This window comes from Schistocerca serialis, chromosome 7 (genome assembly GCF_023864345.2).
Source record: "Schistocerca serialis cubense isolate TAMUIC-IGC-003099 chromosome 7, iqSchSeri2.2, whole genome shotgun sequence".
NCBI lineage: Eukaryota > Metazoa > Arthropoda > Insecta > Orthoptera > Acrididae > Schistocerca > Schistocerca serialis.
In genome coordinates, this window is record NC_064644.1 from 505,674,549 (window position 1) to 505,697,475 (window position 22,927).

At 48.9% G+C, this 22,927-nt stretch overlaps 1 protein-coding gene across 2 annotated transcripts in view; it reads right to left on the bottom strand.

Moving 5' to 3' along the window:
- Nucleotides 1-22,927, bottom strand: part of LOC126412600 (survival motor neuron protein) — a 148,340-nt gene that overhangs the window by 2,109 nt on the left and 123,304 nt on the right. For both annotated transcript variants that reach the window (XM_050082266.1, XM_050082267.1), the window contains exon 6: nucleotides 757-880. In XM_050082266.1, coding sequence (XP_049938223.1) covers nucleotides 757-880 — 124 coding nt within the window. The remainder of the gene's footprint in view (nucleotides 1-756; nucleotides 881-22,927) is intronic.

The following is a 22,927-nucleotide window of genomic DNA, read 5'->3' on the forward strand; positions in this document are numbered from 1 at the left end:
CAAAGGATTAAGACCTACAAACTAGTCAGCACAAATCACCATTAGGTAAACTGTAAGCAAACCAAATAATTTAAAAATTGATTAAAAACAGTCTCTACCACAATAAAACACTTATTGCTGTCAAGAGTATTTTTAATCCATTTTAATGTACTTTTAGCCGGACCACTTTCTCCATATGAAATGTTCTCACAAATTACTGAAACCAAATAATATCATTACTTTGTTTTTATTCTCAGCCGGATATATAGCTCCTCTTTAATGTTTCTATGACCACCCTAATCACTATGTGCTGTCAGGGTTTTGTTGTTAAACAACCTAATATGGAACGATTCTTAAGCGCACCCTGAAATTATTACAGCTTTTTATTTCAAGAGCAAGAACAATGTTGTAGCAGTTATCCCGAGTGAAGTTGCACACTAGAAGTGAATGTTCTTGACCATCTATTCTAAGATTCTAACGTCTAGATTTCTCCAGTAGGAACATATTCAATTCCGTTATCTTTTTATTTTGATGTTAAGTTTTGATACTTTCTGCTTATCCTCAGCAAAATGCTTTGAGGAAGGGAAATTAAGTGTCATACTTATACATCTATCTGCCTATACACAGGGAGACATTGTATCATGATACATCTGTAATTGTGGTACATTAAGACACATTGCATCAAAAGAACACCACTTATGAAGTTAAGATAAAGTAGTTAAGAAATCTTTCCTTGTAATGCTTAACTGACGATATACTTCTACTTTTTACTATTACCTGTATGAAAACCACTCATATACCAGGACAACAGCATTGCAGATAGGGCTTCAGAATCTTCTTCTGGGAATCGTGATGTTATATGCGGAGGTGGTGGTGGTGGTATTGGCACACTCATTGGGTTCTGCAAAATATGTGGAATTCTATAGCTCCTATTTCTAAATGCATACATCACTTTTGATATGGAATCATACATTACAAGTACAATACAAGGGTGATTCAAATGAAAATCCAAGTTCAATAAAATTTCGAAAAATTGTGCGATGAGTTGGTAGACGGCAGCAATGCTTCTTGAGGTTCAGAAAGTGACAGACAGGTGGCAGAGTGATTCTACAATGCAGGACAAGGCAGCAGCATCCATAAGGTAGCTACCCCACTGTCATCATACACCACAACTGAGTAGCAATCTCTGTTGCATTTTTTGTGTAGTGAAAATGTCACATCAATTCATCGCAGAATGAGAGTGCAGTACGGTGCTTCGTGCTTGTCATTGGAGCAAGTGTGCAAATGGAGTAGAAAGTTTAAAAGTAATAACTTCTGTGGAGGATGTTCCAAGATTAGGGCATGCTCACCACATAGTGATGGACGAGAACATTGCATTAGCAGAGGAGCTTGCAAAAGAGAACATATGCGTAAGTATGAAGGAAATAGCCATTCAAGTTTGAAGGTTAGTACTGGTTCAGAACAGAACATTGTACACAATGTACTGCACCTCAATGCATTATCATCAAGATGGATGCCACATAAGCTGACTGCCAAACTGAAAGATCATCATCTTGATGCCAGTGAAGAACTTTTCGATCATTTCCTCGAAGATGATGCAAAAAATTGTTACTAGCAATAAGACTTGGGTCCACTATCACCAACCAGAAATGAAAAAATCAAGCAAGGAATGGTGCCAAGCCTCATTGTCAAAAAATTGCATTCAACTGTATGCTGGAAAAAGGCATGGTCATTCTATTCTGGGATGCAAATGGAGTAATTGGTGAGCATTACGTGGATAGAGCAGTAACAATAACCAGTACTTCATATTCAAACATGCTGAAAAACAACTTCACCCTGCAATCAGCAGTAAATGACAAAGGCTTCCCACTTCAGGAGTCTTGCTTGCTACAGCATGACACTGCCCGATCGCAAACAGTCCATAAGATAGTAAAGACTACTCAGGAAAATAAATTTGAATGTACAATACAGCCACCTCATTCACCAGACCTGTTCAGTGCACTCGCAAAGAATCAATGGGAGACATTTCAGAAGTGACAAACAGGTGATGCTGGTTGGTTTGGAGTGAAAGGGACTAAACTGTGAGGTCATCAGTCTCTTCATCATTTAAGTAGAAAACCAGTAGTAGTCCCCAAGGGAAGGAGGCAAAAGGCAAATCCTGGAAAGCCTACGTGTAACTAACACAATAAAAACGGAGATAAAAGCCCATAAAAAAGGAAGCACAAATAGGTAAAAAAAATCAGTGATGATAAGGCATTATAACCAAGAAATGAAAGTTACTAAAAAGGTGGAAAGGGTAGAGGCCAGGCTGGGCCACTCACAATGTGCCACCAAAGTATCCCCCCCCCCCCTTTCCCAGGAGGGAGGTGGGGGGGGGGGGCAGAGACAGACGTGGCGGGGTGGAAAGGGGTGCCCCACCAGCCCCTCAGGTGGTCAATGAAGCCCAAAAACCCCTACCTTACAGGAATGAATAGGAAACACCTTCAGCGGCAAAATTCAAGACCAGATCAGCTGAGTTGGCATCCTCTGCTAGTACCAGAGAGAGAGTGTCAGGAAGATTGAGACGCCACCGCAAAGCGCCGAAATTAGGGTACTCTACGAGTAAGTGGGCCACATCAGGTGAGCTCTATACTGGCAGTGAGGGGGATCCTTACGTCTGAGAATGTATATTTGTTTTGTTTTGCTTTGCTTTGCTTCACAAAAACAACTGGGGTCATACACACCCAAGTCAAAACTACAGAACCCAAAGACAGAGAGGAGTTCGAAAACGACTATGCGTCAGTCCCAATGGAGGCATGTGGAAAAAAGAGCTAAAAAAGACCATACACAAACAGAAGTCCAAAACTAAAAATTAAATGGCCTTCGCCATATTGTTTTGGTGGATAAAAAGTTAAGTGCGGTCGACAGCCAGCACATCACTTGCTAAAACAGCTGATAACAGACAGCAAACCCAAGTGGCAACGTAAACAGTTAAAAAAGGGGCATTCCACCAGGAAGTGGAGGTTAGTTAAAACTTAGGCACAATGTGCACTAAGTGGTGGGGTAGTGCCATTTAGCAAATGACGATGGCTAAAAAGGCAGTGCCCAATACGCAGCCTAGTTAAAATGACCTCCCACTGGTGGGAGGGCCAAGAGGGGGTTGTCCAAGCCGCTGGGAGAGGCTCAATAAGCCAGAGCTTATTCCCGTGAAGGGAGGACCACTGAAGATGCGAAAGGGACACCAGACAGACAGCAACACACAGATCATCAGAGGGAATTCAGGCACTCATGGGCTGAGGTACAACGACTGCAGCCTGAACAGCAGCCTCTTTCCTGGCAGACTGACATGACCAGGAACCCACAGAAACATCACACTGGCTCCACCAAGAGTGAGCAAGTGACCGTTTTCCTGGGCCCACTGCACTATGGGATGGACGGTGAACACATAAGTGAGTCTGAGCAGAGGACACAATGGAAAAGGCTGTGTCGCCAGATGTTCTCCGTGGCCTGATACAGAGTGAAGAGCTCAGCTGTAAATACTGAGCAGTGTGCCGGAAGCCGATAACTAAAGACACAGGTGCCAATGAAGAAGGCAGATCCGTCCCCCAAAGACAGTACAAGAGCCATCAGTGTGTTAAAAGGTACTAAACGAAGTTCCAAGCGAAGGTTGTGAAACTGTAGGCAACAGACCAAGGCTGGAGAAGTGTTCTTAGGAAGCGAATGAAGGCTGAGGTTAACATGGACGCTTCACAAAGCCAAGGCGGTGAAGGATTCACACCCATCATGACAGTTGCAGGTAGTGTGAAGTTAAGCCGCCACAGCAAGTGCTGAAAGCGGACTCCATGAGGTAACAGAGAAGAGTGATGAGCCCCATACTGATGATCACAGGAATCATGAAAGAAGGAGGCACAGGATGCGTGGCCATGCGTGGCAGACAAACTGTATGCATACCTGCTGTGGAGAAAGTCACAGTGGTAGGACAGTGGTAGTTCAACAGCTTCAGCATACAGACAATCAGGCTAGTGTAAAAGGCGCCCGTGGCCAAACGGATACCATGATGGTAGATAGTGTTGGGACTGCGTAAGAGGGATGGATGTGCAGATGCATAAACAAAGCACCCATAGTCGAGTTTCAAATGGACAAGAGACCGATACAAATGGAGGAGGGTGGTTCGATCAGCACCCCAGGAAAGACACGTAGGACGTTGAGAAACTGTGTACAATGGGCTGTCAGGTAAGACACATGGGAGGACTGCATCACCAGAAATTCATATGGATGGTATCGTCAGTGGAAAAGAGAAAGCCATTGTCGATGCTCCAGGAGTAAAAACAATCAAGACATCGCTGGAGACGCTGCTCAGTGAGACTGGTCCATGCAGAACTGCAATAGATGGCAAAATCATCAACAAAAAGGGAACTGGAGACGTCCGGCAGGAGACAGGCTATTATACGGTTAATGGTGATAGCAAAGACGACATTGTTTTCCTGGATAAAGGTGTCCAACATTGCCCCCCGCCCCCCCCCCCCCCCCCCCCCCCCCCACACACACACACACACACACACACACACACACACACACACCCCTTGAAAACTCAGTCAGTTAAAAATGCCTGAAGGAAAGAGGGCAGGCGACCACAGAATCCCCATGTGTAAAGAGTACAGAGGATACCAGTTCTCCAGCAGGTGTCTTAGGCCTTCTCCGGATCAAAAAACACGGTTACAGACTGGGATTTCTGCAGTAAACCATTCATGACATGGATGCACAAAGTAACGAGATGGTCAACTGCAGAATGCCATGCTCAAAATCCACACTGTGCATTCATCAGTAAATTGCGAGACTCGAGCCACCATACCAGCCGGGCATGAATTGTATGTTACATCACCTTGTAAATGCAGCTGTAAGAGAGATGGGATGGTAGCTAGAAGGAAGGTTTTTGTCCTTACTGAGCTTAGGTATGGGTATGACGGTGGTTTCACGACAGCGTCCAGAAAATGTGCCCTCTGCCCAGATGTGGTTGTACGTGTTAAGCAGGAAGTGCTTGCCCACAAGAGAAACATCTGAATGTGGATGGCGTCTGGCCCTAGGGCAGAGGATCCGGATGAATGGAGAGCATGATCTAGGTCCCTCATAGTAAAGGTGGCATTTTAGCACTCACGATTCAGAGAAGAGAAGGGTATCGCCCGAGCCATCTCTGCTCGTTTCTTATGGAAGAAGGCAGGGTGATAGTGGGAAGATCTCGAAATTTCTGCAAAATGGCGGCCCAAGGTGTGGGACATACCAATAGGGTTCACAACATCGTCTGCTACTGTCAGGCTGGAAATTGGGAAATGGCTCATGGTCCCAGAGTGCCGTCTGAGGTTGGTGCACATGACAGAGGACGGGGTGGAACTGTTAAAAGAACTAGTGAACCGTATGAGCAGCACGACACCCCCAAGAGATGGAATGCCGACCTCATGGGGAATATCAAAAGAATTGACAAGAAATTTGAAAGCTCAAAGTGGTCGTGAGGGCACAATTTCGTTTCCTGAAGGCAGAGTACAAGGGGACTCTGTGATGCTAAAAGCAGCCATAAATCCTCTTTGTGGGACCAAAGGCCACAAACGTTCCAATGGAGGAGAGTCATGAGGAAGAGACGTGGGGTGTCATCTCAGCGGTGGCAGAGTGACAGCCTGTGAAGAGTTGCTACTACAGGGCACAGAAGCAGGAGGATCCTGCTCCATGAGGTCCACAGAAGCATCAGCTTGCTCATGTGGTCGGTCTTTGGAGACCAACACTGTAAAACGGTTGCTGGTGCGTACCGGTGACATGGAGGCCAGTCGGGCTTAGGTAACATTTGGCGACACCGTAGGAGAGGATCTTCAAATTGGTGAAGGGGAAGACCATTTGCCTTTGGTGGACTTATTTGATCCTTTCTGATTAGAGGAAGACTCGGGTGTTGTTTGGCTGGAGGGATGGAGGAAGTTGGGTTGGTTTGTGGGATTAAAGGGACCAGACTGCTACGGTCATCGGTCCCTTGTTCCAAAAACTAAGAACACCCACAGAGAATAAAAACGATTAACAGAATAGATCACAGACGAGACAGAACAAGAGAAACTGAGACAAAGACAAGACAAAACGAACTAAAATCACACATAGTGTGACGGTGGTTGGCCGACCATAGAATTAAAAAAGGAAAAGCCAACCACTTAGAAACACATTAAAAAATCTGTTTAAAATCGTAGGCCAACGGCCAGAATCAACACAAAACAATAAAATAAAACAGAAACACTCAGATTAAATAATAACAACCCCCTGCCCAAATAAAACGTAAAACTAAGTCAGCCATAGCAGAGTCATCTGTTAAAAGGGCAGGGAGCGAGTCAGGCAGTGCGAATGACTGCCTGAGCACAGCTAAAAGTGGACAGTCCAATAAAATGTGGACCACTGGCAAAACGGAGCCGCAGCGACATAAAGGTGGGCCCTCACGTCGCAATAGGTGGCCGTGCGTCATCCATGTGTGCCCAATGCGCAGCCGGCATAGAACAACAGACTCCTTGCGAGAGACCCGCAAGGAGGAGCGCCACACACCGGTAGGCTCCTTGATGGCCCGAAGTTTGTTCCGTGAAGGCAGGACACGCCATTCAGTGTCCCAAAGGTCTAGAATTTTGCTGCATAGGAACGCTCGCAAATCTGTCTCCGGGACACCAATGTCCAGAGATGGTGTACTGGTGGCCTCTTTCACCAGGCGGTCAACATTCTCATTGCCGGGTATCCCAACATGGCCTGGGGTCCACACGAAGACCACAGAGCAGCCGCAACAGGCAAGAGTATGCAGGGACTCCTGGATAGCCATCACCAGACGGGAACGAGGAAAACACTGGTCGAGAGCTCGTAAACCGCTCAGGGAATCGCTACAGATAACGAAGGACTCACCTGAGCAGGAGCGGAGATACTCTAGGGCACGAAAGATGGCGACCAGCTCAGCAGTGTAAATGCTGCAGCGAGCCGGCAAGGAACGTTGTTCGGAATGGTCCCCTAGAGTTAGCGCATAACCGACACGACCAGCAACCATCGAACCGTCAGTGTAAACAATGCCAGAGCCCTGATACGTTGCGAGGATGGAAAGAAAGCGGCGGCGGAAAGCCTCCGGAGGGACTGAGTCCTTCGGGCCCTGTGCCAATTCCAGCTGAAGGCGAGGGCGAGGCACACACCACGGGGGTGTATGCAGAGGTGCCCGGAAAGGAGGCAGAAGAGGTAAAGCCCCAAGCCTGGAGAGAAGTTCTCGGATGCGGGCCGCGATCGTATAACCAGCCCTGGGCCTGCATTCTGGAAGATGGACGTGCGACTGTGGGAATAGTAGCCGATAGCTAGGATGCCCGTGCAAGCTGAAAACGTGGGCAGCTTAAGAAGCCAGGAAACGTTGGCAGCGTAATCGCAGTGGAGGGACACCCGCCTCCACAAGTATGCTGTCCACTGGGCTGGTCCGGAAAGCACCAGTGGCAAGGTGTATCCCGCTATGGAGGATTGGGTCCAGCACCCGCAACGCAGATGGGGATGCTGAGCCATAAGCCAGGCTCCCATAATCCATACGAGACCAGATTAACGCCTGGTAGAGCCGTAACAGGGTAGATCGGTCGGTGCACCAGCGGGTGTGGCTCAAGCATCTCAGAGCATTTAGATGCCGCCAACACGCCTGTTTAAGCTGCCGAATGTGAGGCAACCAAGTCAGCCGGGCATCAAAAACTACACCCAAAAACCTGTGGGTCTCCACCACAGCAAGAAGTTCGTCAGCAAGATAAATCCGCAGCTCAGGATGGACTGTTCGGCGCCGGCAGAAATGCATAACGCGGGTCTTGGCAGCTGAAAACTGAAAACCATGTCCCACAGTCGCACGTCCATCTTCCAGAACGCAGGCCCAGGGCTGGTTATACGATCGCGGTCCGCATCCGAGAGCTTCTCTTCGCGCTTGGGGCTTTACCAGCGGATAGTGCCCTGTAGCTGACGTTCAACAGCTGCAATGCCAGCAGAGCTGTAGTAAAGGCAGAAGTCGTCAGCATACAGGGAAGCGGAGACAGATTTCCCACCGCCGCAGCGAGCCCATTAATGGCTATTAAAAACAGGCAGACACTTAAAACAGAACCCTGTGGCATACCGTTCTCCTGGATGTGGGAGGAACTGTATGAGGCCGCGACTTGCACGCGGAAGGTACGATACGACAGAAAATTGCGCATAAAAATCAGCAGAGGACCCCGAAGACCCCATCCATGAAGCGTAGAAAGGATGTGATGACGCCATGTCGTATCATACGCCTTCCGCATGTCGAAAAAGACAGCGACCAGGTGCTGACGGCGGCAAAGGCAGTACGGATGGCCGACTCCGGGCTCACCAGATTACCGGTGGCAGAGCGGCCTCTACGGAACCCACCCTGAGACGGAGCCAGAAGGCCCCGAGACTCCAGTACCCAATTCAAGCGCCGGCTCACCATCCGTTCGAGAAGCTTGCAAAGAACATTGGTGAGGCTAATGGGGCAGTAGCTGTCCACCTCCAAAGGGCTCTTGCCTGGTTTCAAAACGGGGATGACAACGCTTTCCCGCCATTGCGACGGAAACTCACCCTCGACCCAGAGATGGTTGTAAAGGTCGAGAAGGTGTCACTCGCAGTCCACTGAAAGGCGTTTCAGCATCTGACAGTGGATGCGATCTGGCCCAGGAGCGGTATCAGGGCAAGCGGCAAGGGCACTGTGAAATTCCCACTCACTGAATGGAGCATTGTAGGATTCAGAATGGTGGGTGCGAAAAGAAAGGCTCCGACGTTCCATCCGCTCTTTAATGGAGCGGAAGGCCAGTGGGTAATTGGAAGAAGCAGAACTAAGAGCAAAATGCTCTGCCAAGCTGTTGGCAATTTCGTCGGAGTCTGTACAAACTGCTCCATTCAGTGAGAGCGCAGGGACGCTGACAGGGGACCGATAGCCATAGAAGCGTCTGATCTTGGCCCAGACCTGTGATGGAGAGACATGGAGGCCAATGGTGGACACATACCGCTCCCAGCACTCCTGCTTGCTTTGGCGGATAAGGCGGCGGGCCCGCGCATGCAGCCGTTTGAAGGTGATGAGGTGTTCAGTGCAGGGATGTCGCTTGTGATGCTGGAGCGCCCGCTGGCGATCTTTAATCGCTGCAGCGATCTCAGGCGACCACCAAGGCACAGTCCGCCGCCGAGGGGACCTAGAGGAACGGGGAATGGCAGATTCGGCGGCAGTAACGATGCCGGTGGTGACCAATTGAACCACCGCATCAATGTCATCATTAGAGTGAGGCTCAATAGCGGCAGTGGAGGAGAACAAGTCCCAGTCAGCCTTATTCATAGCCCATCTGCTAGGGCGCCCAGAAGAGTGACGCTGTGGTAGTGACAGAAAGATCGGAAAGTGGTCACTACAACACAGGTCATCATGCACACTCCATTGGACAGACAGTAAGAGGCTAGGGCTACAGATCGAAAGGTCAATGGCGGAGTATGTGCCATGCGCCACACTGAAGTGTGTGAAGGCACCACCATTTAAAATCTAGAGATCGAGCTGCGACAAGAAATGCTCAACGGTGGCGCCTCGACCTGTTGCCACTGACCCACCCCACCGAGGGTTATGGGCGTTGAAGTCGCCCAGTAGCAAGAAAGGTGGCGGCAATTGGGCTATCAGCACAGCCAGGACATGCTGCGAGACATCACCATCCGGTGGAAGGTAAAGACTGCAGATGGTAACAGCCCGTGGCGTCCACACCCGAACAGCGACAGCCTCTAAAGGTGTTTGGAGATGGACAGACTCGCTGTGCAGAGTGTGAAGGACATAGAGGCAGACGCCACCAGACACCCTTTCATAAGCTGCCCGGTTCTGATAATAACCCCAATAGCCACAGACGGTGGGGGTTCGCTTTGCTGGAAACCAAGTTTCCTGAAGAGCAATGCAGAAGAAAGGGTGAAGGCTGATAAGTTGTTGGAGCTCAGCTAGATGATTGAAAAAACCGCTGCAGTTCCACTAGAGGATGGTATTGTCCATGTCTGAGAAAGGCGCGACGGGACTTTGAAGGCAGATTACGCCGCTGGGTCACCTGCTGCCTCCAATTGAGCACCGGTGCTAGCGCTATCCATGGCGTCTGAGGGACCGGCGAGATCGAGGTCCTCAGTGGACGCCAGAATCTCTACCTTGTCCTCAGACGTAGAGCTTGTAGGAAGCGGTGGGATGGGTGCCACCGCAATGTCGTTAGCCTTGGGGACTACTTCTTCTTCTTCTGTTTCTCTCGCTGTGCCTTCGGTGGTTCAGGCTGGGAGGGCTTCACTGGGTCAGTCTCAGGGACAGACGACAACCGTGAGGCCCTACGACCAGGGACCGGTGGTTGTTTGAGCCACTTGCGGCTGTCTACTTTTGTACCGGTCGGAACTTGCGAAGGGAGGTCCCCAAGGGACCCCTTCCTGGCGAGAGGAGCCGAAGAAGACTTACGCTTCTCCGGCTGGGAAGGGGGAACTGATGTCCCCGATGGTTGGGGGGGTGTTGCTCCTGAAGTAGATGGAGCAGGAGCAACAGGGAGTTTAGTGCCCCCCACCATCAAGGGGGCAGGTGTGGGCCTTCGACTCAGAGCTGACTGGAGCTGATGGAACTGTAGCAGGAGTGACAGTTGCGGCATAAGAAGATGTCATACGCACTGGATGAAGCCGATCATATTTCCGCTTCGTCTCAGTGTACGTCAGTCGGTCGAGGGTCTTGATTTCCATAATTTTCCACTCCTCCTGCAGAATCGGACAGTCCGGCGAGCAAGGCGGATGGTGCTCACCACAGTTCACACAGATTGGAGGCAGGGCACAGGGATAATCAGGATGGGACGGTCGACCGCAATCGCGACATATGAGGTCGGAAGCACAGTGTGAAGACATATGGCCGAACTTCCAACACTTGAAGCACCGCATCGGGGGAGGGATATATGGCTCACAACGGTACACCATCACCTTGACCTTCTCAGGTAACGTGTCACCCTCGAAGGCCAAGATGAAAGCACCGGTGGCAACTTCTTGATCCCTCGGACCCCGGTGGACGCGCCGGCCGAAATGGACACCTCGTCGCTCCAAGTTGGCGCGCAGCTCGTCATCGGACTGTAAAAGGAGATCCCTATGGAAGATAATGCCCTGGACCATATTCAGACTTTTATGGGGCGTGATAGTTACGGAGACATCTCCCAGCTTATTACAAGCGAGCAAGGCCCGCGACTGGGCGGAGGATGCCGTTTTTATCAACACCGATCCGGACCGCATCTTGGACAAGCCCTCCACCTCCACAAACTTGTCCTCTAAATGCTCTACAAAGAACTGAGGCTTCACTGATATAAAGGATTCCCCATCAGCTCTGGTACAGACAAGATACCTGGGCGAATACGTCTCACATTCATTCAATGCCTTTCATTCCTCCCATGGTGTGGCAAGGGAGCGGGAACGATTTGGGGTCATAAACGTTACCTTTAAAATATGCCTTCGAACGCTTAGAGACTGCTGGTGGCTGGCCACCAGCAAGAGAAGATGTGCCACACTTCATTGCGTGTCATCCACCCTGATGCCACCTACTCTGACCAAGGGCCTTCCCCACGGGCGCCACCCAGCCACAGCAAAAGCCACCTGGCAGGATGGCCATTGCCGGGAGTCCCGATGCCCCAGGGAGATGGGCATCTAATCCTTGGCATACGTGGGGAGTTAACGGCGCAGGCATCAGTAGAGCGATCCCTGTGTTGTCAGGGGGCAACAACCAACAGGGTACATGGCGGCCCCACCACAACGGACTGGCTACCGTGCTGGATGTTAGGTGACATGTGGTCCATGGTCGCCGTCAGTGCAGAAAATGGCCCTGCACATTGCTTGGCAGAAAGTGCACGCAGGAGCGTATCCATGCCCAAGCAATGGAGAGCGGGCAGGACTGCAATGCAACGACGAATAAGATGGCGAAAGTTCTCAACGCAAGATGGACACAATGCACCAAGTAAGGCGCTCTTCCCCAATTGGCTCACTCTTCGGAAAAATTTTGAGATATGGAGGTCAAACCCGACGGGGGACCATCACATAAGGCCGAAACGTTTGAGACTCCTTTTAGTCGCCTCTTACGACAGGCAGGAATACCGCGGGCCTATTCTAACCCCCGAATCCGCAGGGGGAGATGGAGGAAGTCTTCACAGAAGTACTTCTCCTGTCCTTTCCAGCCTACCGGTTTTGTAGCTGGTGGCTTCACCCCTTGAGGCGAGAGTTTGACGACTTGTTGCACAGTTGGACGGGGTGATGGTGATGCTACCTTGACACTGGGCAATTTCACAACCTCAGAGCTGAATTGGAGGTCATATGTCTGCGTGGTCATGTCCTTCATGGAGCGAGGGGGTAACAAGAACAGAACTATAAGCGCAAGACAGGAGAATGCCGGGTTTGCGACGAGCCAGTAACATGTGGGCGACTGAGTAAGATACACGAGACAATCCTGAGAGGTGGCGGCATGGCTGTCACTGTAGCTGACGGTGGGGTGGAGGAGGCGGACAATTGCCCTCGCGCGCATCCCTACCAAGGTTACCCATTTGGCTGGTTCATTACACAATGGATGCCAATGACACCCTGATCAGAAAGGCAAGACTGGATTTTGGCCTCGGTTAGAAAGCCTAGCAGCCTGGTGTAAATTATACCAAGGGAAGAATTCAAAGTCCTATAGGCCTCGGCACGAACAGGGTAGCCGTGAAGAAGAGAGGCAGCAAGCAGTAGTTGTGCTTGAGAACCAGAAGAAGTCTCCAAAAGCAAAGTGCTATTCTGTAAATGACAGCAGGATTTCATGGGCCACCAATTGCATCAACACCATTCTGAAAAATCAATGGATTTATTGTGGCGAAGGGCTAACTGTCTTCAGTACGTGAGGAACTATGGTGCAGCGGGAAGGGTCTATGAATCAATAGCCTCATTATGTTTACATTTCATAGATGTTGAGTGGGAAAATGGTTTGGTCATTGTGAGGAAATCTCCCATGATCGCCAGCATCTCCGACGGCTCCTTCCAACTGGGGGGGTCCCTTCATAAGGGAGTGCACTGGCCTTAGGTGATTATTCACACCTCTGGTCACACCACCTGAACACCTGACAGAGGGACCAATCAGCAATTTGGGAAGGTAGCAGTTCAGGCAATCATGCCTCCCTGGGCCTGGCCCCTGGCCTGTAACAGGGGTACATGCGAACCCTACCTGTCAACCCAGGGCTGGGAATTACGTGTTACCCAGTCACCTGTTACGCTTCAGACGCATGGGCCATCCTTCAGCAGCACACAGGGAGGAAGAAGAAAAAGAGGAACCTCAAATGCCAAAGCGTAGAAATGAGAGAAGGGAAACAAAGGAAGGAAAAGGGGACAAAAAAAACAAAGGTGAGACTGTTTTTATGTCAGCAACAGACAATGCAGAACATTCCCAATAACACCGAACACATGTTCCCCAAGGGATACACATGCTTCACGGAAGGGGCCCCATGATAGCCAAGCACTAACCCACCAAAGATTGGTGAGCCACCGGGGGGAGGGGGGGGGGGGTTGAGGATGTGGTCATTGGCCAGCCAAGGGTGGCCAATGCACCATCTGTAAAGGACGGCGGATTCCCTGCGAGAAGCATGCAAGGAAGACTGCCACATGATCATGGTCTCTTAAATGGTCCTCTGTTTGGGGAGATCAAGGCAGACTAATCTGGGGAGGGGGTGGGAAGGATCCCAAGAAAGAGGGGAAGGCTTGGTTGGCTGCCATTGTATGCTAAAAAGCCGCACCAATATTGCCTTATGATGGATGACAGAAGAGGTGAACCCATCCCAGACAGCATTACAGAGAACCCAACTGGACGGGCGTTCGGGGGAGCAGTGCTGAGGGAGGGACAGGAAGATCGGGAAGTGGTCACTACCACATGTCATCATGGACCCTCCAGTGGATAGATCGTAGAAGACCAGAACTGCAAAAGAAAATATCAATGGCTGAATAAGTTCTATGTGCTACAATGAAGTGTGTGGGGGCACCTGAGTTCAAGAGGTAAATATCGAACTGCATCAGTAATGTTTCAATGTCTTTACCACGGCCAGTGATCAATGTCCCACCCCACAAAAGGTTATGGGCATTGAAGTCACCCAAGGCTAGGACAGGTGGGGGAGCTGGGAGATTAATGGAGACAGTACATCCCAGGACACCGCATCATCAGAAACATTACAGATGGTAAAAACCTGATGTGCCCATACCCTAACAGCCACAGTCTCCAATGATGCATCAAGAGGCACGAGGTCACTGTATATAGAGTCTAGCACGTAATGTGCAAACTCTATTTAATATCATCTCATAGTCAGTACAATTATTAAAATTACCACGGTAGCCACAAAGGGCAGGGGTCCGAGTTGCTGGAGGCAGTGTTTCCTGGGTGGCAATACAGAATGCAGGGTACATGCTGAAAGGCTGTCCTAGTTCAGCCAGGTGGTGGAATAACTATCATAATTCCACTGGAGGATCTGACTGACAGGAAAGAGGGGGGGGGGGGACAGGTATGATGCAGGCTCATATGGTGTTGCCAGTTGAGATTTGAGATGTCAGGGAACCACTGCACATGGGTGATCTGGTGCCTCAGGGGCCACGGGGATCTCCACCTTGGGCACAGAAGGAGTACATGCACAGTCTGGTGACATGGGGGACCCCAGACTTTCCTTTGTCTTGGGAGGACTTCTTTTTATCCTTTTCCTCCTCCTCCCTGTATAAGGACTGAGAATGTTTCCCTGAATGGGTATCAGGGACATAGTAAGGACAAGAAGTCCAACAGCCCGCAGTCTGGGGTTCCTTCAACCACTGGCTGCTGTGACTGTGGACCAGCAGGAACTATGGAAGGAAGAGTTCCGAGGGACCTCTTCCCACTGAAGCTGGAGGATGCTGAGGCACCTCCAGCTGGAGGATGGAGAACAGTGTCCCTGGCCAATGCTTCCGAAGTGGGTGCGGTGGAAGCATCAGAAGGGGCTCCAATCACCTGGGGAGGGGGGGAAGGGAGGGGGGGGGTTGCAGCTATTTGTGGGTGGCTCTCAGGGCTCACTGTAAGAGGTGCAACAGAGGGAAGCACCATTGACAGAAGGCAATGACGTTGCAGCTGTACTGTAAGATTTTATCATTTGTATGGGATTGGGAAGCGCATAGTTTTCTCCTTGCCTCTTTATATGTAAGCTTACTCAAGAGATTATAATCTTGGATTTTCATTTCACTCTTAAAAATGGAGCTATCTGGTGAACAGCGAGAATGGAGCTTGCCACAGTTTATACTGATGTGGAGAGGAGCACAAGGAACATTCACGTGTAGAGGATGTTCACAATCCCTCCAGACAAGAATGGCAGTGCAATGGGAAGACTTATGTCAGGACTTCAGATGCCTGCAGCACTTCATAGGAGGAGGAACGTAGAGTTTCAAATGACACCTGTGAACCACAACCTTGACCTCCTCAGGCAATGTATCACTGTCAAAGGCTGTGGTAGCAATTTGTTTTCATTTGGTTCTCTCTGGATATGATGGATGAAGTGCACACCCCATTGCTCGAAGTTGGCCCAAAGATCATAAACAGATTGCAAAAGGAGATCACAGTGAAAGGTGACACCTTGGAGCCTACTGAGATTCTTTGGGGAAATGACAGTCATGGGAATTTCACCCAACTTTTCACAATAGAGCAGCACTTTTGACTGGGCAGGATATAACTGTCTTCATCTTAGATATGGCTGCAACTTCACTGTATCTGCCCTTAACGTGTTCAACAAAAAATAAAGGCTTTGTGGCCAAAAAGGTGTCCCTGTTGGTGCTGGCACAGACCAAGTATGCGGGGGGGGGGGGGGGGGGGGGGGATTTTGCTCCTTGTTGTCTAGTCCTGTGTTGCTCCCATGGTGTGGCCAGGGAGAGGGACACATTGGAATTGTACTTAGTGGCATCATACGAAGTCATTCCAAGTGAAGAGATTGCTGGGTCTGTGCGACCACCATCAGGAGAAAGTTTAAGTTGCTTCATGAGTGAACTATCTGCCATGATGTCACCCTCTGTACAGGGGCTCTCCCCATGGATGCCACCCAGCCACAGCAATGGTTACCTGGACATCAAGCCGTTGCCGGAAGTCCCTGTGCCCCAGTCATGATGGGCACATACTCCATGGTGTACATGGAGAGTATGTAGTGCAGGTACCAACAGTGTGATCCCCGCATGGTCAGGGAGCCACCACCGTGCAGGTGCTTGATGACGACAGCCCCCCTCCCCCCACTCCCACCAACAGGTTGGCTACCGTGCTAGATTTTGGAGTACAACAGGAAGCAAGGGTGCCAGCATGGAAATGTGCAGAGGTGGAGCATACACCACAGTGGGCGACCTTCCCTACACAACAGTTTTCCGTAAAATTGAGAAAAGATAGTGCCGATAGTGGAACACGAAAACAAAACTAAAACAAGTTCAGGCAGGGTCTGCACCAAAAGGACCATCCAACAGAAAGTCAGAGGAGGTAAGAGGAAGTTTAAGTGTAGGTTTGCAGCATAGAAATAGGAGCAGAGCCACAAAAGCTGGGCCGCTGAGGTAACCTATTACATACTCACCAAAGAATTGTAGGCCCCTTGGGGGATGAAGAAGTGAAAAATACAGTTCCTGACTGGCTACACAGATGACCAAAAGGATTCTTTCATCATGGTATGTATGCACTTACAAAGCAGTGGAATATGTCCATTTAATGTCAGGGAGACTGTCTAAAAGGACATATAAATTTCTGGTTTAATGTTACTATTGAAAATATTATAGCACTTACAGTATTCAATTGAATCACTTTCATCCTTAAGGCCAAAGTGGAAGTGTTCCATTGTGTTTCCACATTAACAACTTGTTTAATGAGAGCAAAATGTTTTATTTACCACAAAGTAAGTAGTGCATTTGTACATAAAACTTAAGATAACATGTAAAATATATGTTTAGAAGAAAACCTGAAAGACATTAGCATATATATCTAAAAACAAAGATGATATCAATATAATAGAGGGAAACATTCCACGTGGGAAAAATTATATATAAAAACCAAGATAAGGTGACTTACCGAACGAAAGCGCTGGCAGGTCGATAGACACACAAACAAACACAAACATACACACAAAATTCAAGCTTTCGCAACAAACTGTTGCCTCATCAGGAAAGAGGGAAGGAGAGGGGAAGACGAAAGGAAGTGGGTTTTAAGGGAGAGGGTAAGGAGTCATTCCAATCCCGGGAGCGGAAAGACTTACCTTAGGGGGAAAAAAGGACAGGTATGCACTCGCACACGCACACATATCCACCACACATATACAGACACAAGCAGACATTTGTAAAGACAAAGAGTTTGGGCAGAGATGTCAGTGGAGGCGGAAGTACAAAGGCAAAGATGTTATTGAATGACAGGTGAGGTATGAGCGGCGGCAACTTCAAATTAGCCGAGGTTGAGGCCTGATGGGTAACGGGAAAAGAGGATATACTGAAGGGCAAGTTCCCATCTCCGGAGTTCTGACAGGTTGGTGTTAGTGGGAAGTATCCAGATAACCCATCAGTGTAACACTGTGCCAAGATGTGCTGGCCGTGCACCAAGGCATGTTTAGCCACAGGGTGATCCTCATTACCAACAAACACTGTCTGCCTGTGTCCATTCATGCAAATGGACAGTTTGTTGCTGGTCATTCCCACAGTGTAGGCAGGTCAGTTGGTAAATCATGTGGGTGCTTTCACACGTGGCTCTGACTTTGATCGTGTACACCTTCCGGGTTACAGGACTGCAGGACTGGAGTAGGTGGTGGTGGTGGGAAGGTGCATGGGACTGGTTTTACACCAGGGGTGGTTACAAGGGTAGGAGCCACAGGGTAGGGAAGGTGGTTTGGGGATTTCATAGGGATGAACCAAGAGGTTACAAAGGTTAGGTGGACGGCGGAAAGATACTCTTGGTGGAGTGGGGAGGAGGATTTCATGAAGGATGGATCTCATTTCAGGGCAGGATTTGACCAAGTTGTATCCCTGCTGGAGAGTTTATATATATGTAACCTACACAAACCCAATCATCCCAGCCGCCCCATTGTAGCTGGTTACCAAGCCCCCACAGAACGCATCTCTGCCTACGTAGATCAACACCTTCAACCCATTACATGCAGTCTTCCATCCTTCATCAAAGACACCAACCACTTTCTCGAACGCCTGGAATCTTTACCCAATCTGTTACCCCCGGAAACCATCCTTGTAACCATTGATGCCACTTCCTTATACACAAATATTCTGCACGTCCAGGGCCTCGCTGCGATGGAGCACTTCCTTTCACGCCGATCACCTGCCACCCTACCTAAAACCTCTTTCCTCATTACCTTAGCCAGCTTCATCCTGACCCACAACTTCTTCACTTTTGAAGGCCAGACATACCAACAATTAAAGGGAACAGCCATGGGTACCAGGATGGCCCCCTCGTACGCCAACCTATTCATGGGTCGCTTAGAGGAAGCCTTCTTGGTTATCCAGGCCTGCCAACCCAAAGTTTGGTACAGATTTATTGATGACATCTTCATGATCTGGACTCTCAGTGAAGAAGAACTCCAGAATTTCCTCTCCAACCTCAACTCCTTTGGTTCCATCAGGTTCACCTGGTCCTACTCCAAATCCCATGCCACTTTCCTTGACGTTGACCTCCACCTGTCCAATGGCCAACTTCACACCTCCGTCCACATCAAACCCACCAACAAGCAACAGTACCTCCATTATGACAGCTGCCACCCATTCCACATCAAACGGTCCCTTCCCTACAGCCTAGGTCTTCGTGGCAAATGAAACTGCTCCAGTCTGGAATCCCTGAAGCATTACACCAACAACCTGACAACAGCTTTCGCATCCCGCAACTACCCTCCCGGCCTGGTACAGAAGCAAATAACCAGAGCCACTTCCTCATCCCCTCAAACCCAGAACCTCCCACAGAAGAACAACAAAAGTGCCCCACTTGTGACAGGATACTTTCCGGGACTGGATCAGACTCTGAATGCAGCTCTCCAGCACGGATACGACTTCCTCAAATCCTGCCCTGAAATGAGATCCATCCTTCATGAAATCCTCCCCACTCCACCAAGAGTGTCTTTCCGCCATCCACCTAACCTTCGTAACCTCTTAGTTCATCCCTATGAAATCCCCAAACCACCTTCCCTACCCTCTGGCTCCTACCCTTGTAACCGCCCCCGGTGTAAAACCTGTCCCATGCACCCTCCCACCACCACCTACTCCAGTCCTGTAACCCGGAAAGTGTACACGATCAAAGGCAGAGCCACGTGTGAAAGCACCCACGTGATTTACCAACTGACCTGCCTACACTGTGAAGCTTTCTATGTGGGAATGACCAGCAACAAACTGTCCATTCGCATGAATGGACACAATCAGACCGTGTTTGTTGGCAATGAGGATCACCCTGTGGCTAAACATGCCTTGGTGCACGGCCAACACATCTTGGCACAGTGTTACACTGTCCGGGTTATCTGGATACTTCCCACTAACACCAACCTGTCAGAACTCCGGAGATGGGAATTTGCCCTTCAGTATATCCTCTCCTCTCGTTATCCACCAGGCCTCAACCTCCGTTAATTTCAAGTTGCCACCGCTCATACCTCACCTGTCTTTCAACGACATCTTTGCCTCTGTACTTCCGCCTCAACTGACATCTCTGCCCAAACTCTTTGCCTTTACAAATGTCTGCTTGTGTCTGTGTATGTGCAGATTGTGTGTGTGTGTGTGTGTGTGTGTGTGTGTGTGTGTGTGTGTGTGTGTGTGTGTGTGTGTGTTAAGTCTTTCCACTCCCGGGATGGGAATGACTCCTTACCCTCTCCCTTAAAACCCACATCCTTTCGTCTTTGCCTCTACTTCCCTCTTTCCTGATGAGGCAACAGTTTGTTGCGAAAGCTTGAATTTTTTTGTGTATGTTTGTGTGTCTGTCGACCTGCCAGCACTTTCATTTGGTAAGTCACATCATCTTTGTTTATAGATATATTTTTCCTACGTGGAATGTTTCCCTCTATTTTTTTTAATATATATATATATATATATTCCAGGAATTTCTGACTTCCAGCCTTGCCTCTCAATCCTTCTTAAAAAACCTTAATCCTACTCCCAACATCACCACTGCTGAAGCCCAGGCTATCCGTGATCTGAAGGCTGACCGGTCCATCATCATTCTTCCGGCGGACAAGGGTTCCACGACCGTGGTACTTGATCGTCGGGAGTATGTGGCTGAGGGACTGCGTCAGCTTTCAGACGACACCACATACAAAGTTTGCCAAGGTAATCCCATTCCTGATGTCCAGGCGGAGCTTCAGGGAATCCTCAGAACCTTAGGCCCCCTACAAAACCTTTCACCTGACTCCATCAACATCCTGACCCCACCGACACCCCGCACCCCTACCTTCTACCTTCTTCCTAAAATTCACAAACCCAATCATCCTGGCCGTCCCATTGTAGCTGGTTACCTAGCCCCCACAGAACATATCTCTGCCTACGTAGATCAACACCTTCAACCCATTACGTGCAGTCTCCCATCCTTCATCAAAGACACCAACCACTTTCTCGAACGCCTGGAATCCTTACCCAATCCGTTACCCCCAGAAACCATCCTTGTAACCATTGATGCCACTTCCTTATACACAAATATCCCGCACGCCCAGGGCCTCGCTGCGATGGAGCACTTCCTTTCACGCCGATCACCTGCCACCCTACCTAAAACCTCTTTCCTCATTACCTTAGCCAGCTTCATCCTGACCCACAACTTCTTCACTTTTGAAGGCCAGACATACCAGCAATTAAAGGGAACAGCCATGGGTACCAGGATGGCCCCTTCGTACGCCAACCTATTCATGGGTCGCTTAGAGGAAGCCTTCTTGGTTACCCAGGCCTGCCAACCCAAAGTTTGGTACAGATTTATTGATGACATCTTCATGATCTGGACTCACAGTGAAGAAGAACTCCAGAATTTCCTCTCCAACCTCAACTCCTTTGGTTCCATCAGATTCACCTGGTCCTACTCCAAATCCCATGCCACTTTCCTTGATGTTGACCTCCACCTGTCCAATGGCCAACTTCACACGTCCGTCCACATCAAACCCACCAACAAGCAACAGTACCTCCATTACGACAGCTGCCACCCATTCCACATCAAACGGTCCCTTCCCTACAGCCTAGGTCTTCGTGGCAAACGAATCTGCTCCAGTCCGGAATCCCTGAAGCATTACACCAACAACCTGACAACAGCTTTCGCATCCCGCAACTACCCTCCCGACCTGGTACAGAAGCAAATAACCAGAGCAACTTCCTCATCCTCTCAAACCCAGAACCTCCCACAGAAGAACCACAAAAGTGCCCCACTTGTGACAGGATACTTTCCGGGACTGGATCAGATTCTGAATGTGGCTCTCCAGCAGGGATACGACTTCCTAAAATCCTGCCCAGAAATGAGATCCATCCTTCATGAAATCCTCCCCACTCCACCAAGAGTGTCTTTCCGCCGTCCACCTAACCTTCGTAACCTCTTAGTTCATCCCTATGAAATCCCCAAACCACCTTCCCTACCCTCTGGCTCCTACCCTTGTAACCGCCCCCGGTGTAAAACCTGTCCCATGCACCCTCCCACCACCACCTACTCCAGTCCTGTAACCCGGAAGGTGTACACGATCAAAGGCAGAGCCACGTGTGAAAGCACCCACGTGATCTACCAACTGACCTGCCTACACTGTGACGCATTCTATGTGGGAATGACCAGCAACAAACTGTCCATTCGCATGAATGGACACAGGCAGACAGTGTTTGTTGGTAATGAGGATCACCCTGTGGCTAAACATGCCTTGGTGCACGGCCAGCACATCTTGGCACAGTGTTACACCATCCGGGTTATCTGGATACTTCCCACTAACACCAACCTATCCGAACTCCGGAGATGGGAACTTGCTCTTCAATATATCCTCTCTTCCCGTTATCCACCAGGCCTCAATCTCCGCTAATTTCAAGTTGCCGCCACTCATACCTCACCTGTCATTCAACAACATCTTTGCCTCTGCACTTCTGCCTCAACTGACATCTCTGCCCAAACTCTTTGTCTTTAAATATGTCTGCTTGTGTTTGTATATGTGTGGATGGATATGTGTGTGTGTGCGAGTGTATACCCGTCCTTTTTTCCCCCTAAGGTAAGTCTTTCCGCTCCCGGGATTGGAATGACTCCTTACCCTCTCCTTTAAAACCCAAATCCTTTCATCTTTCCCTCTCCTTCCCTCTTTCCTGACGAGGCAACCGTTGGTTGCGAAAGCTAGAATTTTGTGTGTATGTTTGTGTGTCTGTCGACCTGCCAGCACTTTCATTTGGTAAGTCACATCATCTTTGTTTTTATATATATATATATATATATATATATATATATATATATATATATATATATATATATATATATATATATATATATATATATATATATATATATATATATAATAAAGTAGTGACATCGTACATATCTTTGATACCTTAGGTCAACATTATGAGCTGTTCAAAGCAGTAGTAAGCTCAGCTAGCAAAAAAAGGGAAATTAGTATTAGTGTATCTCACAAGTCAACAGTTTTGGGGAAGGAGTAGTGAGAACTGAGGCTGCAGAGATGAGAGAGAATACATACATATGGACCATTTTTAACAAATCAGGAATGAACAATAAGGGTTGCAGAACTTTCGACAAACTTCCAAAATTACAAGAGACATTCAACAATTAAAGAGGCAAATTCATGTAAAAAAATATTTTTACAAAATGAGACTTACTACTTCCCAACATAATTCCCATCAATATTAATACACTTTTCCCACCAATGAACAAGTTACCTTAAACCTGATGTACAAAGTCTTTATATATCTATCCTTGCAATAAATATCCTTGTAATAAATGGTTACTAGGACTTCAGCT